This window comes from Leptinotarsa decemlineata, unplaced genomic scaffold (genome assembly GCF_025532065.1).
Source record: "Leptinotarsa decemlineata unplaced genomic scaffold, Ldec_3_MD MMD2_tig00026328_RagTag_RagTag, whole genome shotgun sequence".
Taxonomy (NCBI): Eukaryota; Metazoa; Arthropoda; class Insecta; order Coleoptera; family Chrysomelidae; genus Leptinotarsa; species Leptinotarsa decemlineata.
The window spans coordinates 30446441-30460111 of NW_027412688.1; the positions used below are offsets into that span (position 1 = coordinate 30446441).

The 13671-nt window shown below is 36.5% G+C and overlaps 1 protein-coding gene across 1 annotated transcript; it reads right to left on the minus strand.

The window, feature by feature from the left end:
• Nucleotides 1–227: 227 nt before the first annotated feature.
• Nucleotides 228–4830, minus strand: LOC141485524 (uncharacterized). Its single transcript, XM_074182357.1, has 2 exons — nucleotides 3473–4830; nucleotides 228–1973 (listed from the first exon to the last, which is right to left on the minus strand). The coding sequence occupies exon 2, from the start codon at nucleotides 1293–1295 to the stop codon at nucleotides 288–290; it is 1008 nt and encodes a 335-aa protein (XP_074038458.1). The 5' UTR covers nucleotides 1296–1973; nucleotides 3473–4830; the 3' UTR covers nucleotides 228–287.
• Nucleotides 4831–13671: the final 8841 nt, after the last annotated feature.

The following is a 13671-nucleotide window of genomic DNA, read 5'->3' on the forward strand; positions in this document are numbered from 1 at the left end:
CTATATAATGAGAAATATTGGGTATTTCAATGATATAATCATGAGTTATCGGTATAACCTGTCAATTATTTTATTAAAATACAAGTTGATTTGATAAAATTACAAATCTACTTCTTTGAGCAGCGATCGCACAAATAGTCTTCGGGAGTGTCCCATCCAGAGCATTCAGCATGGACCCACAAACCACAAGACGTGCATCTATACCACATTTCACCATCTTTGCCTGTATCTTCACAATAAAAGCAGACGTCTTTTCCAATTTCCGATAGGCTAATGTCATCTTCTGACTAATCGATACAAATGTCATCTTCATCCATAGAAGAATCTGTGTCCGATTCAAACAATGTCCTTTTTATGTTCTTATGCTGTAGCTGTGAATGCTTTTTAATCGCAGCAAATTTTGTACCCTTCTTTTCTACCTTTTCTTTCTTTATCTTAGTCTTCATTGCACATTGCTGACCTTTTCTTTCTCGTTTTTCCTTATACTTTTTTTCCTTTTCTTCTTTCTTTCTCTTTTTTTCTTCAAGCCGCTCTTTCATGGGAGTGGAGGTCAGGATCTCTGAATGCTGCTTAGGTCTTGCTCCTCTTGTTGGCACATCGGTAGAAGTGCTGCATCCGGGTATAGGAGAAACAATTTGAATGGGAACTTGGATAGGGTTGGACTGATTAATACCAACAGTCTTTGCAGGTGACCTTACAGGTCTTTGCAGGTTGTTTTTATTATTAGCAATCACTGTATCTTCCACACACACTGGTGTCGAGTCCTTATTCTTTTGAAGAATGTCTTCTACCAAGAAGTCTTCATCAGTAAAGATTCCCGGATTTAATGGATGTATCCCAGTGTTTTTGAATCCACTTGTTGCTTTAGCAATGATAGCAACTAATGAGTAAGCTTTGTTAAAAAGCTCGGCTACATCATATGGTGTTATCTTCACTAAGTTCTTAGACTTCATGAACAAATCACACTCCCTCTTATATGCAGATTTCAATGGTGAATAAAATACTACATCTAAAGGCTGAAGCCTATGCGATGTATGCGGTGGTAAGGAAACCGTAACCACTCCATTCTCCCTGCAAAAGGCATAGGCCTCAGCGGAGCAATGTGTGCTGTGGTTGTCTAATATGAGAAGCATTTTGTTCTCTACACTTGTGTGAGTAAATTCAGCGAAGTGTTGTAACCAAGTTAAAAACAGCTCTTCATTTATCCATCCAGTCTTTGAACAGCCGTAGATTGATCCTGGTGGCCCATTTTTTTCCAACAACTGGGACATACGCGTCCTTGAAAAAATGAACATAGGAGGGACGTAGGACCCCCCCTGTGCTCATGGCACATACAACGGTAATGTTTTTGCCTCTTTCCCAGCTGGTAATGGAGCCAACACGTTTTTGCCCCCCTCTGCTAAAATTAGACCAGGGTCCTGCACTGTCGTTATCCCTGTTTCATCAACATTCCATATGTTTGTATCCTTGAACTTATATTTATTAACTGCTTCTTCCAAATTACTAAAAAAACGATTGACTTCTTGTTTGTTAAACCCTACAGCTCTTCCTACGCTTGTGGCTTCAGGTTTTCTAACACTTATCTTGTGTCTTTGCATAAAACCATACATCCAGTCTAAGCCAGCCATTTTAGTGTCTTTGTTAAACCTATGTTTTAAATGATTCTTTTCTGCATATTCAAACGCAATTTTTCTTAACTTTATTGCTGTAATTCCATAGAAAATTTTAGACAGTGTCTTTACATGATCAGCTAGAGCTTCTTCGTGGGCAGGAGGAAAGTCACATTTCCTGCCTAAGCGTGGGTCAGAATCAGTACCGCTCTTTAATCGGACTTGTAATGTGCTAAAGGGTATTCCAAAATTTTCCGCGGCTTTTCTCATTGATAAGCCATTATCAACAGCCTGTTTAGCTTTTTTAAGGTCTTCTGCTGTCCACTTAGCTTTTTCAGTTTTTCTAATATACTTCCTCGCCATCTGAAACATACAAAACAAAAATTGATAAAGAATGGGGTAATGATGGTCAGTTGACATAATGACTGCCATTACCCCAAACAGTATGACTACCATTACCCCGAACGCATGGTTTTATTTCACAAGAAAAAATCAACAACAACCTGTTATAATACCTTCATAAACAGCAATGGTTATAGTAATGGGGCTTACCTTGATACTGTGTGACCATTGGTTTATCAGCGGGAACAGTGAAACGTGTGAAAACAGCACTTTAAACGACAGGTTTTCTAATGAGGCGCAACATAAAAACACTCCAACTCAAGTCAACATCCAAACGACGACTGCCAAGATGGCGCGCGTTCGAGTAGTAGTTCGAGATCGTGCCGCAAGCAGGCAGCACCGATCAGAGCGATCTGCGTTACCGTCGTTACCGAGATATTATACCGACCACGATTACCCCTTGACTGTCATTACCCCACTCTCCCCTACTCGTGCATGATATTTTATCATACATTACGAAGCTTGTTTCATTGCAAGGTGGAGAAGTGGAAGTAAAAACAAAAATGAGTCCAAATGAAGCTACGTCATATCGTTCCAATTGATAGCACATACAATTGTTTTTGAGTAATAGCTCATTTCGACTATTTATAGATCACATGGGCAGGCCACTGTCCATTGAACTATAGCTAATGGATCTTCACATCAGTTTGACTGAATGCCTCGTTATTCAATATAAACCAGTATCTATCTCTGCGGATTATTTCAGTTTATTGGTGGGTTTAACATGTTCTGCTATTTTCGATTTGATCACCAATGCAGACTCATTGCATTTCTTGCTGCCTCTTTTACATGGTATCTGGTACATGCAATTCTTGCATCACACTATAGATATTCTAATTTGGAAGATTTTAAAATATCCAACCACCCCATTATCGCATAGGTTGATAAGTCGAATATGGCTTGAAATACGGATCTTTCTTTTTTCTTCAATTTTCAACTATTTCATGAAAAAAACCTAGAGGTTAAGTGTCATATGATCATACAGGTAAGCGTTTTTTATCTGAATTGTGATCTTATCTTGCAAAAATGCAGTTTTCGTACCACGGAATATATCAACCTCTATAATAGAACTGGAGTATTTGTTTGTGCATAATATACAGGTACGAATTTCTTAATTTTACTGTTTATGTGATAACTTATAACGAACGAACCCCACAGGATACGTTTTCATCAGTTTGTCCCGTTCAATTTCCTAGTTGTCTCAATGTTTGCTACTTGCGATTCTATGAAGTTGAGTGGCGCCCAGTTCTATGAATATTTCGACAACAACTTTTAACGAACCCATATTGCTTGGTCTCTGTCGAAAATCAATCACTCACGAAAGTGCAAAAGATCATTGTCAGTAGTTTGCTCTACCCTAAAGCATTTTTCATCCTTGTATTCAGAACCGATTTTTCTCAACTTTTTCAACAGTTCATTGATATGAAAAAACGTTGACAATGCTTGTGAAAGTATTTCACCTTGGCGTAACTTTCATTGTCTTCTGAACAGTATCTACTTCACGAATTTTTTCAAATAATGACTCTCTTGAAGGAATTTCGGGAAGAGGTCATGTTCTTTCGGAAACTTTCCATCGTGTTATAGCAATTGAATGCACAAACGACAAAAATTCCATAATTTGTCTGTCGATAGATTGATGATTCCTACTTGTTTCTTTAACTTCTCCTCCTGAAACAGCAATTCATTCCAAGTAAGATTTCACACTGATGAGTGTCAAGTAAACAAAAGTAAGTTTCATACTGTTTATTTCAGTGTTGCCAAATTATCATAAATACACATTAGTGTCAATACACATTAGCAACTCCTTCACATCTCCCCTATAAGTCAAGTCTTTTAACAGGTTTCACTTCTCTACTTGAAGATGTTATTTTAGAAGCGTTTACAAACATTTGTTCTAAATCTATCACTCTATGTTCACTATCAGAACTTTCAGATATTTGTTCACCTAATGTTGACCCATTATTCTCACTTAAAGTGAGAATGTCTGGGGGAGTGTTTTCCAATAATTCTACACTTGAATTATCACTTTCTACATCTCTATCTCCTTCTCTAGACAAATCTACATTATCATCAACTATTTCTCGCCTATCCTGATATTCTTCCATATTACTATCATTAAAACTTTCTATATAATGTTTCTCCTCAACTCTAGTACTTTTCACAGGTGGTTTTGGTACAAATGAACAATGTTTTTCCGCTATATTTTTATAATCCAACTTGATAAATTTACGATTTCTTTTCAAAATTGACCCATTGCTCATATATAATTTATAAGTCCTATTTCTAAGTTGTTCTAAGACCATCCTTGGTTGCCACTCTGAATTTGGTAATATCTGTACATATACCATTGTATTAGGTTGTAACACTGGTAGGTTCTTTTTGTTAATGTTATAGTAAGCTTTTTGTTTAATCTGTCTATCTTCTATAACTTTCCTATTATACTGTTGGTATATTTCCGGTTTCAATTGAGATTTTGTACATGGTAAAGTTTTTCTAAGTTTACACGACATTAAAATTTCGGATGGTGAGATATTTTCAAAAATTGGTGTACTATGGTAATATAAAAGTGCCTGATGAATATCTTTTTTATCAGCTGCACATTTTCTGAAAATGTTTTTCGCCGTTTGTACATTCCTCTCTGCCATACCATTAGACTGAGGGTTTCTGGGTGAGGAGATCACATGGTTGAACTTCCACTCACACGAAAATTGTTTAAACAGATGTGATGTGAATTGTGGCCCTCCATCTGATACCAACGTCAAGGGTATCCCGTGTCGTGCAAATGTTGCTTTCATATTTTCTATTACTTTATCACTAGTGGAATCACTATTTCTATGTATTTTGAGTAATAGTCTATCAAAAGAAGGTATTTTTTATTTCTGATTTCATAAATATCGCATCCTACTTTATTCCAGGGTAAGGTAGGAATATCATGGGTTTCTAATAGTTCATTGGTTTGAGATTTTCCAAATCTCTGACAAATTGAACATTCTTGGACTGCTTGTCTTATCTGACTAGACATAAAAGGCCAAAATACCGACTCTTGAGCAACTTTAACGGACTTATTAATACCCATGTGGGCATAATGAATTCTGTTAATCATTTCCTTACGCATAGTGCGTGGAACTACTACACTTTGTCCCTTGAAAATCAATGGTTAGCTCACTTCTATACCTGTAATAAGTTTTAAGATTTTCTGACATTTTGTTATTACTGTTTGGCCAACCTTTGGCCAATCATAAATACACATTAGTGTCAATACACATTAGCAACTCCTTCACAATGAGCTATTGCAAAAGAATATCCTGTTGTTGACTAAATACTTAGCACATATTCAAGGGGAAAAATAAATGTTCCAGAGAATCTAAAACATTTTATGCATCTTAGAAATGAAGTAGTACCACTATGTTGTGAACTAATCCTAATTCTTCGATGCAACAAACAAGATTTCCACGTATCTAACATAATCTGCTTGCAATTTCGAAAACAAATGATAGAAACTGTGTCCCGCATACACCAACGTTTTCATGAATTCGTTACCTTAACAATATTGTAGATGTCGAAAATAAGAAGCCATGAAAAAAAGATCAAAGCGGTAGAAAACTGATTGGTCATATTGATGAATTATTTTATCTTTTCCCTCTAGGTAAGCTATATAATAAACCTCTGAGGATTTCTACGTCAAAATGTTATGGGAGAACAAAGCATAAATTCACAATTTTAATATAACTGAAACGACTTAGAGGAGCAATAATATGAATTTATTGCTTAATATCGGGTCTCGGAATTTTAAAATTCATTCTCAGTTTCCGAATCGAATATCCCGAGAAGCTTATTTGGTTCTTAGGCGTTTATCCCGTTGATTTACACTATCTGAGTTGCTTCCTGATATTAGATATAATATAATGTTCCTTTTCTCCCAAACATTGTGGATGTTTGTGACACCCCACATAGTTTTAATATTCTGATTATTTGTTGGACGCATTCTGGAAAACATAAAATTCAGCTTCAACGATAACAGATTCGAAAAAAAAAGATACCCATTTTGATTTCCTACTTCACCAACAGAAATTAGGAAATGAAGAACTTCCAAAAAAAAAGTAACTATCGATAATATGTCCCAGATATAAAGTTATGTGCATGCTCTACATATCTTTATTTAAGAAATGGTTCTTATGGAGATTCTGTGAAACGTGTTCTTCCTTACGAATCAGTAGAGAGTTGTCCTGAAAATCTAGAGAAGAAAATTGGATTGGATAATGTAGGAAACACTTGTTACATGAATAGCATTTTACAAGTGTTGTTCATGACGAAGAATTTCAAGAACGAAGTTTTAATGATGAACGAGAACGGGAATGTTTCCTGCTTATTCATCAAACTCAAAAAACTGTTCATGCAGCTGCAGTTTCGTAAGAAGGTATCATCTTTCCCTCCAACCGATTTCCTGGAATCTTTGAAGTCACTAGATACTCGTTAGGACAACATGAGGATTGTTCCGAATTCTTGGGGTTCTTGTTGAATACTCTTCGTGAGCAAAAAAATAGCAAAATCAATACTCCCAGCCGCTCTGGACTGAATGATTCCGTACAACCCATCTCGTCTTGTGTTTGTAAATCTTTGCTGGAAAAATCCTCACTTGTTTACTTTGTGATAAATGTTCAAGAAGTACTGAAAACTTATGTGAATTTCTGGAACTTCATCTAGCTTTTCCTAATACGACTAATTACCAGTCCGTGCAAAGCTTATTGTTAAATCATCTGAAAATGGAATTTTTAACAGGTGATGATCGACTGTATTGTCAAACATGCGCCAAACTAACTGACTGTTATAAGGAAACAAGTATAGCTGAGGCACCAGTCAATCTAATAATAACACTGATGGTTTTCAAACAAGACTCAACCTCTAACGGAAGCAAGAAACTCGTTGGAAGGTTCGAAATAGATGAACATTTCAACCTAGCAGACCAATGTTACAATATTCATGCAGTCATTGTTCACTGTGGTTCTGGCGTTGAATGTGGTCATTATTACTCCTTGGTCAAAGAAGAAACGGACTGGTTTAAGTTTGACGATAGTCGTGTCACGAAGTGTTCTGGCGATGCATTGAATTTATTGGAGCCTCTGGAGACACCCTACATTTTGTTTTATGAGAGAGAGGACATTGTTAGATCAAGATCTTCAGATGATGTGGTGCTGCAGGTTTTTCCGGGTTTTCCTGCAGCTAAAAAAGCAAATGCGCCACTGGAGTCAATGAAGTCGCCCCGGAGCGCCAATTAATTTTTATTGTTGTATTTATTTTATTTTTATCGTTGTTTTAACACATTGTAATAATTTTATAAATACATAATATATTTAAGAGTTAATTTTGAACTCAGTTGCGATCTTCCGTCCTACATTTTTTGTATAAAGATAGGGAAAAAGAAAGCTTTAAATCTTTTTTATAATATACTGAAGTCAAACAGTTTTCTGGCTCTCACTTAGACTCTGGTGCTTTTTTATTTTTAGGGTGCTGCAAGCAGCTTCATCAAACCAGAACATGTCATTGGCATCGTTTTAGGCTTTGCCAAACAAAGATTGAACACCTGGATGGCAAGAAGATTTATGGATGCCTGGCAGAAATTTCCAGGATTGGCTCACTCCACGCTTTGATGCTTGATACTAAACAGTTGTTGGACTACAGTAGGGATGAACTACGATGTCTAACAGGCCTTCTTACAGGTCACTGCCATTTGAATCGTCATATGCAGAGAGTCGGACTGTCGGAAGAAAGTGTGTGTCGCCTCTGTTTTAAAAATGATGAAACAGCAGAACACATACTTTTTGCCTGCCCCGCTGGGGACCGAATCGGATTTTTGTAGTTTGGCAAAGCCGAACAGATGGTAATTCACACAAGGTTTTGAGATTTGAAACTGTAGAAAAGCAAACAATATTCTTGATGGAATCGTTGATTTGAAGAAAACTTTCGAACCCATTCGTATTTTCATGTTATTAAGAGCGTCTGCAGCTCGTTTCAATAGGTTGTGATGCTTTCGTAACCATGACTAAAAGTCAAATGGTTTTAAATTTTGGATTCCGTGAAAGAATTAAATTTGACCCCCACTTCAATACTTATTGCTTTATTTTTCTCTCTTTGCATTTTCAGGTGAATAGTAGGAGAACATGCCGGACGGAAGTTTGATTATGGAACGCACCTCGGGGGTCTCCTTAAGGGAGATGGAACTACAAGTCTATTTTTTCAGATAAAGCGTTCTCATTTATAAAGAGGTCGTTTTTTAGCTGATCCCGCTATTATCTTCAAATTTGACAAAAGTTTCGTATTCTGGAGAACAGAATGATCCATTCTCCGATCGAAAATATTAGTGATTGTTATTGAAATATTCGCCAAAACTAGAATTGCCGAATTTCGTTTTTGATACAAAAAAAGGCAGTGAAACGATCATAATGTTTCATATTCATTATAATTTGATATGAACCAATTTGCGATGCGATGTTTCGTTCATTAGATTTCATCATCAACTTTATTTCTTCAAATACGTACCTAAAGTTTTTCATCAATTATTATAGCCATTATTATATCAACTTTATTTGAAATGAAAAGTTGGTGTTACAAATTCATTATTCTCTCAAAATGAAATCAATTTCCATAGGACTTTTTTTTGTCAGTGGGGAAGTAAACATCCAAAAACTTTATTTTCTAAAATACCAAGCTTGAAAAACACTCATTGTCAGTGAAAATCTATGTTTTTAAATGAATAATGTCTTTCATATCTAAGAGCAGAATATTAAAGTAGACCAATGGAGTTAATTATCATTTGTCATTTTTGAACAGGAACAATTTCGAAGAAATAATAAATCATGAAATATTAGAAACCGCAATTTTCAAAATAATATTGAAATTTCTCATTTATAATCTATTTTCCCATATGATGATTAACATCAAATGCGACTATCAACTCGAAGTAAGAAACTCATTGTGAATAAATACAAAAAAAATTTAATTGTTTCAGAATTTTTTAATTTTGATGATTTCATTGACGTATACCAACAGAAGGAAAAATTGGAATATTCATGAGTATGAATAGAGCTTTATTACTGCATAAAAGTTTTCTCTATCGAATATTCATGTTCAATAAAAAATTAGGGAAAAATACATGCAACTGAAACCAATTCATACTAAAAACTTTTCCTATGCGAATAATATTCTGATAAAACATTTATAAAACCAATGAAAAATAGAACCAGATCAGTACAGTCAGTACAGTAATTCTCATGCAATAAAACCACTTCCCTTCATGCTCTATAACCCCCAAAATGGCATTTCCGCTGCAACATCAAATACAAGGCTTTCGTTGCACTTAAGCTGCAGGATATTCATTGATATTGGGCGATAAAGTTTCCAGTCTCCTGTATCTACGTCAAGACATTCCGAAAACATTTGCATATCATTAACCCTAATAGCACTTCGGTAACGGGAATTACCTATAGGGGATTATGAAATTGATTATGGTGGGTCTTACCCTAGTGTGATAGGCAAATCCTTCCTGGATAATTTCTCCAAACTGTCAGATTATATTCAAGAACATTTGAGCAGAGGAACTTCAGATATGTTGAAGGTAATACTTCCACCAATATTTAAATAGAAACTTCTGGAATGTTTGTCATATTTGAAACAATTTTTTGTTTTATGTTCGATTATAAAAACTCGATAAAAACAGTTCCTGTAAATTCTAAACTAAGAACCAGAGTATTATTTGGTAGACGATATAAAAGGCGATAACAAAAATAAGTTGACATGAAATGAGCAACAGGCATCTTATCTCAAATGAAATATGTCTTACACATCAATCTAGCAAGCCTCTACATTATTTGACCACAAGAACTGAAATCTTCGAAAGACAAGAAAACTACAAACCCAACAGCTGAAGGGGTGGTTTCTGTAATATGTAATATATGCATATTCATTTTTCTATATGACAGAAAAAAAAATGGATTCGTCGAATGCGAATGTTCATCTCTTATAGACAATGAAATCAATAATATAATCAACTATATATCCAACAGCTTTTTTAATTATCGATATAGTACCGATTGAATCTTTTCTCTTTTCTTTCATTCAACACAATTAATTTATTCACACAAAAACATGGACACTGACATTTTGCATTCGCTTTTTCTCTCTCTCTTCCTCTCTCTCTCTCTCTCTAATTCTGTTGGACGTTGCTTCCCACTCGGACACATTTGTCCAGGCTCCTATTGAAGATGGATCTTCTTCAAGGGGGGGCAGCGGTCTTGCTCGAAGCAATGCTGCCACCCCTTTCTTGTCTAACTTTTTTACGATGAAAACAATTCAACATTTTCATTGTCGCCTTCTGTTCGGAAGACTTTTCGATTTTTACACGCTTCATATATTAGTTTCACCTGTATGTATGTATGTTTGTTCGTTTGTAACTCTCCTTTTCATTTCATGTCGGGATCTGTATTTGATAGAATCATCGACATTATTGCTTGATCTATTCGCGGGCAGATGGCGCTGTTCGTAACCTCCTTGATATATCGATATTATTGCTTGATCTATTCGCGGGCAGATGGCGATGGACGTAACCTCTTTGATATAATTTAAACTCACTTTTTTGTGGACGGACGTTATCGGCACGTCCGTCCACTACCTCGAACCTCAATATGTTTCAATTCGTTCCGAATTTGTTCCGAGGTTGACATTTCACTTCATACAATCCTAGAGATGATTGCATGAAAGTGATTCAAAACGTCAAAACGACATGAAAGTGATTTCGGTTTCCATTACCAAATTACAACTAACTCGTAGTAAGGCTAGCAAGTTCCAGAAACAACATCAAATTCACAAAAAATATTCATGTTTCAAGGATTCTCCTTCCTTTTTTATCGGTACGTTGAAATAAACAATGATGAATGTATAATGATCAGACCAGACAATAACTAAGAATTTTTCAATGCACGTCTTGTATAGACCGTTATTTCAACACTTCGAAACGTGTTTCGATCACCAAGTGATCTCCTTCGAAAGGAAGATCAAAGTTTCTCTCCAAGCGGAAGATCAAACACCAATCAGTTATTTCAACATCTCAATACGTGTTTCGATCTCCAAGTGATCATCTTCAAGGAGAAGTTTGATCTTCCTCTTGAAGATGATCACTTGGTGATTGAAACACGTGTCGACGTGTCAAAATAACGGTTGGGTGTTGGAAAAAAACTCCAGTAATATTTATTACTACACCAAAAGTTCCAAACAGTGGATCACAAGTAAAAAAGTGTCGTTCATTGAGCGCTTCCTATCTTTGAATTGAAAAAAAAAACTGAGTGTGTGTGCGAGACATCATCAGATTATTTTATTCGTTTGAAAGTCCTACTGATGCCATCATCTGTTTAAAAATCTGTTCTGTTTAAAATCTGTTTTTCCGTTAATCAGCTACCGCCCCCATACGAACGACAACTCTCAGAAGTTGAGAAACTTGTGCGAGCTGAAGACTAACGAGGTCTTACCTTTTAACGTGTGATTCCACAAATCTGTGGAATGTAACATCGTTCAAATGTTCACCACGGCTTCTTTAGGCGAAACGCATCTGAAACGTCCAATTTTCCATGACTCTGGCGCATATATCAGGCTGAATTTGAATGATTGCATGAGTTATGTTGACTTAGAGGATTGCTGTGGTTTGTGGCTTATTCGTATATACCTGCGACTTGAGAAAACCCCACAAAAAAGGTCTAACGGGGTGAAATCGCACGATTTCGGTGGTCAGTTCAGATCACCTCCACATGAGATGATCATGGCCTTCATGTCGCTCGTGCATAATATCTAATGTGGCATGAGCCGTGTGGCACGTAGCGCCATCTTGTTGAAATCACATGTCGTTGGTGTCCAAATCATTCAGGCCGACAGAAATTGGTAGGTAGTCATCGACCTATAGTGGTCGCCGTTGAAAGTGATGGCCTGACCAACATCGTTCTCAAAGAAATATGTACCGATGACCCCGCCAGCTCAAAATACACACCAAACAGTGACTTTTTCGCGATGCATTGGACGCTCTTGGATCTCATGTGGATTGGTATAGTCCCAATTCGACAGTTTTGCTTATTCATATACTCATTCATCCAGAAATGGGGCTCATCGCTGAGGATGATTTCTCGATGAAAATTAGGGTGACTTGTCAACTGCTTCAGAGCCCATTCAACGAACACACATCATTATTTATGGTCGTTTCCTTCAGTTCATGGATCAGTTGAATTTTGTACGGTGCAGACCCGAATCAGGACGCAAAATTTGCCAAATTTTGGTCTGCAGAATGTCAAGTTCTTGTGAGCTACGCGAAATCGACTGCCTAGGATTTTCCTGCACACTCTCACAGACAGCGGCGATGTTTTCGGCAGATCTTGCGTTTCATCAACGTACGGGTGTTGGTTGACCGTTTACTGAACTAGTGGAATCGAATTTATCCATCATATTGCGATTAGTCCTCTTGGTAGGGCGATTATGGCGACCGTAAATTCGGCGAAGCGCTGCTCAAACAGAACACCAATTTTGATAAAACAATTTAATTACTTGAACGTGTTGTTGAATGTTATATCCGTCCAAAGTGGCAAAACAGACTGAATAAATGACAACTAATTTGACAGATGTAGCTTCAACAATGCCGTTATCAATTTCAGAAGTTTCCTGTTGGAAAACCCTATACATGTTGAATATAGTATTAGTGCATCGGATTGATATCTGAGTTGAATCATATGATGTCGCTAGAATCGGTTTTGAAGTAGCATCTGTCTCTGTCAGCAACTACAATTCCCATGCTAGCTTCCTGTGTACTTATGCCAGAAGGTCCTTGATGACTAATGCAAATAGTGGTTTTCCAAAAACTTCTGCATGATGATACCCTCAAAATAGATTCCTTTCGATATTTTGGAAAACGTTCCACTCTAAACAATTTTGACGCTAAGAGCTCCTTCATGAATTTTTTTTCTGTTCTGCTTCCGCGTATGAAATCAAACCCATGGGGGTCGGCAATACAAGAATTTTTGTCTTGATAACAACTTCTTGTCTTGAGAAGAAATTAGGAAATTTAAAAAAATCTTTTCTTGACGTTTTTTTGACGTCTTATATCTTGTCTTGACTCGGTCCAGTGTTGCATGCTTTATCCCGTTCAGTTAAGTAAGTTTAATATTACAAAGTGGTAGTCTGTACCGGTTCCGTTATATTTCTGATGCGAGTGTGTGAATATTGGTGATAAAAAGTACATTATATTAAAATTATCTTTAATTTTTTATCATGAGTGATAATGATTCTTCAGTAAATAGTATGTCTGCTGAGTCAATTGGTTCCGATTCTGGCTCAGAATGTTTACCAAAAAGCAATATACAGAAACGTAAGCGTTACGGTTCAAGTGAATATGAAATAGACAGTGAGACTAACGCGACTACTAGTGCGAGTGTGAATTCTGAGAATGACAAAACTGAAACCAGTGAGACTCTAGCTGTCTGCGATAATGGCAGCAAAAGGAACAAGCAGCAGCATTCACCAATACAGAATAGTGGTGATAGTAGTACTAGAGGCGATACTAGTACTACAGGCAGAAAAAAAATCTGTGACTTTTTTGAAATTAGTTGGACATCAGTACCAATGGCCAAAA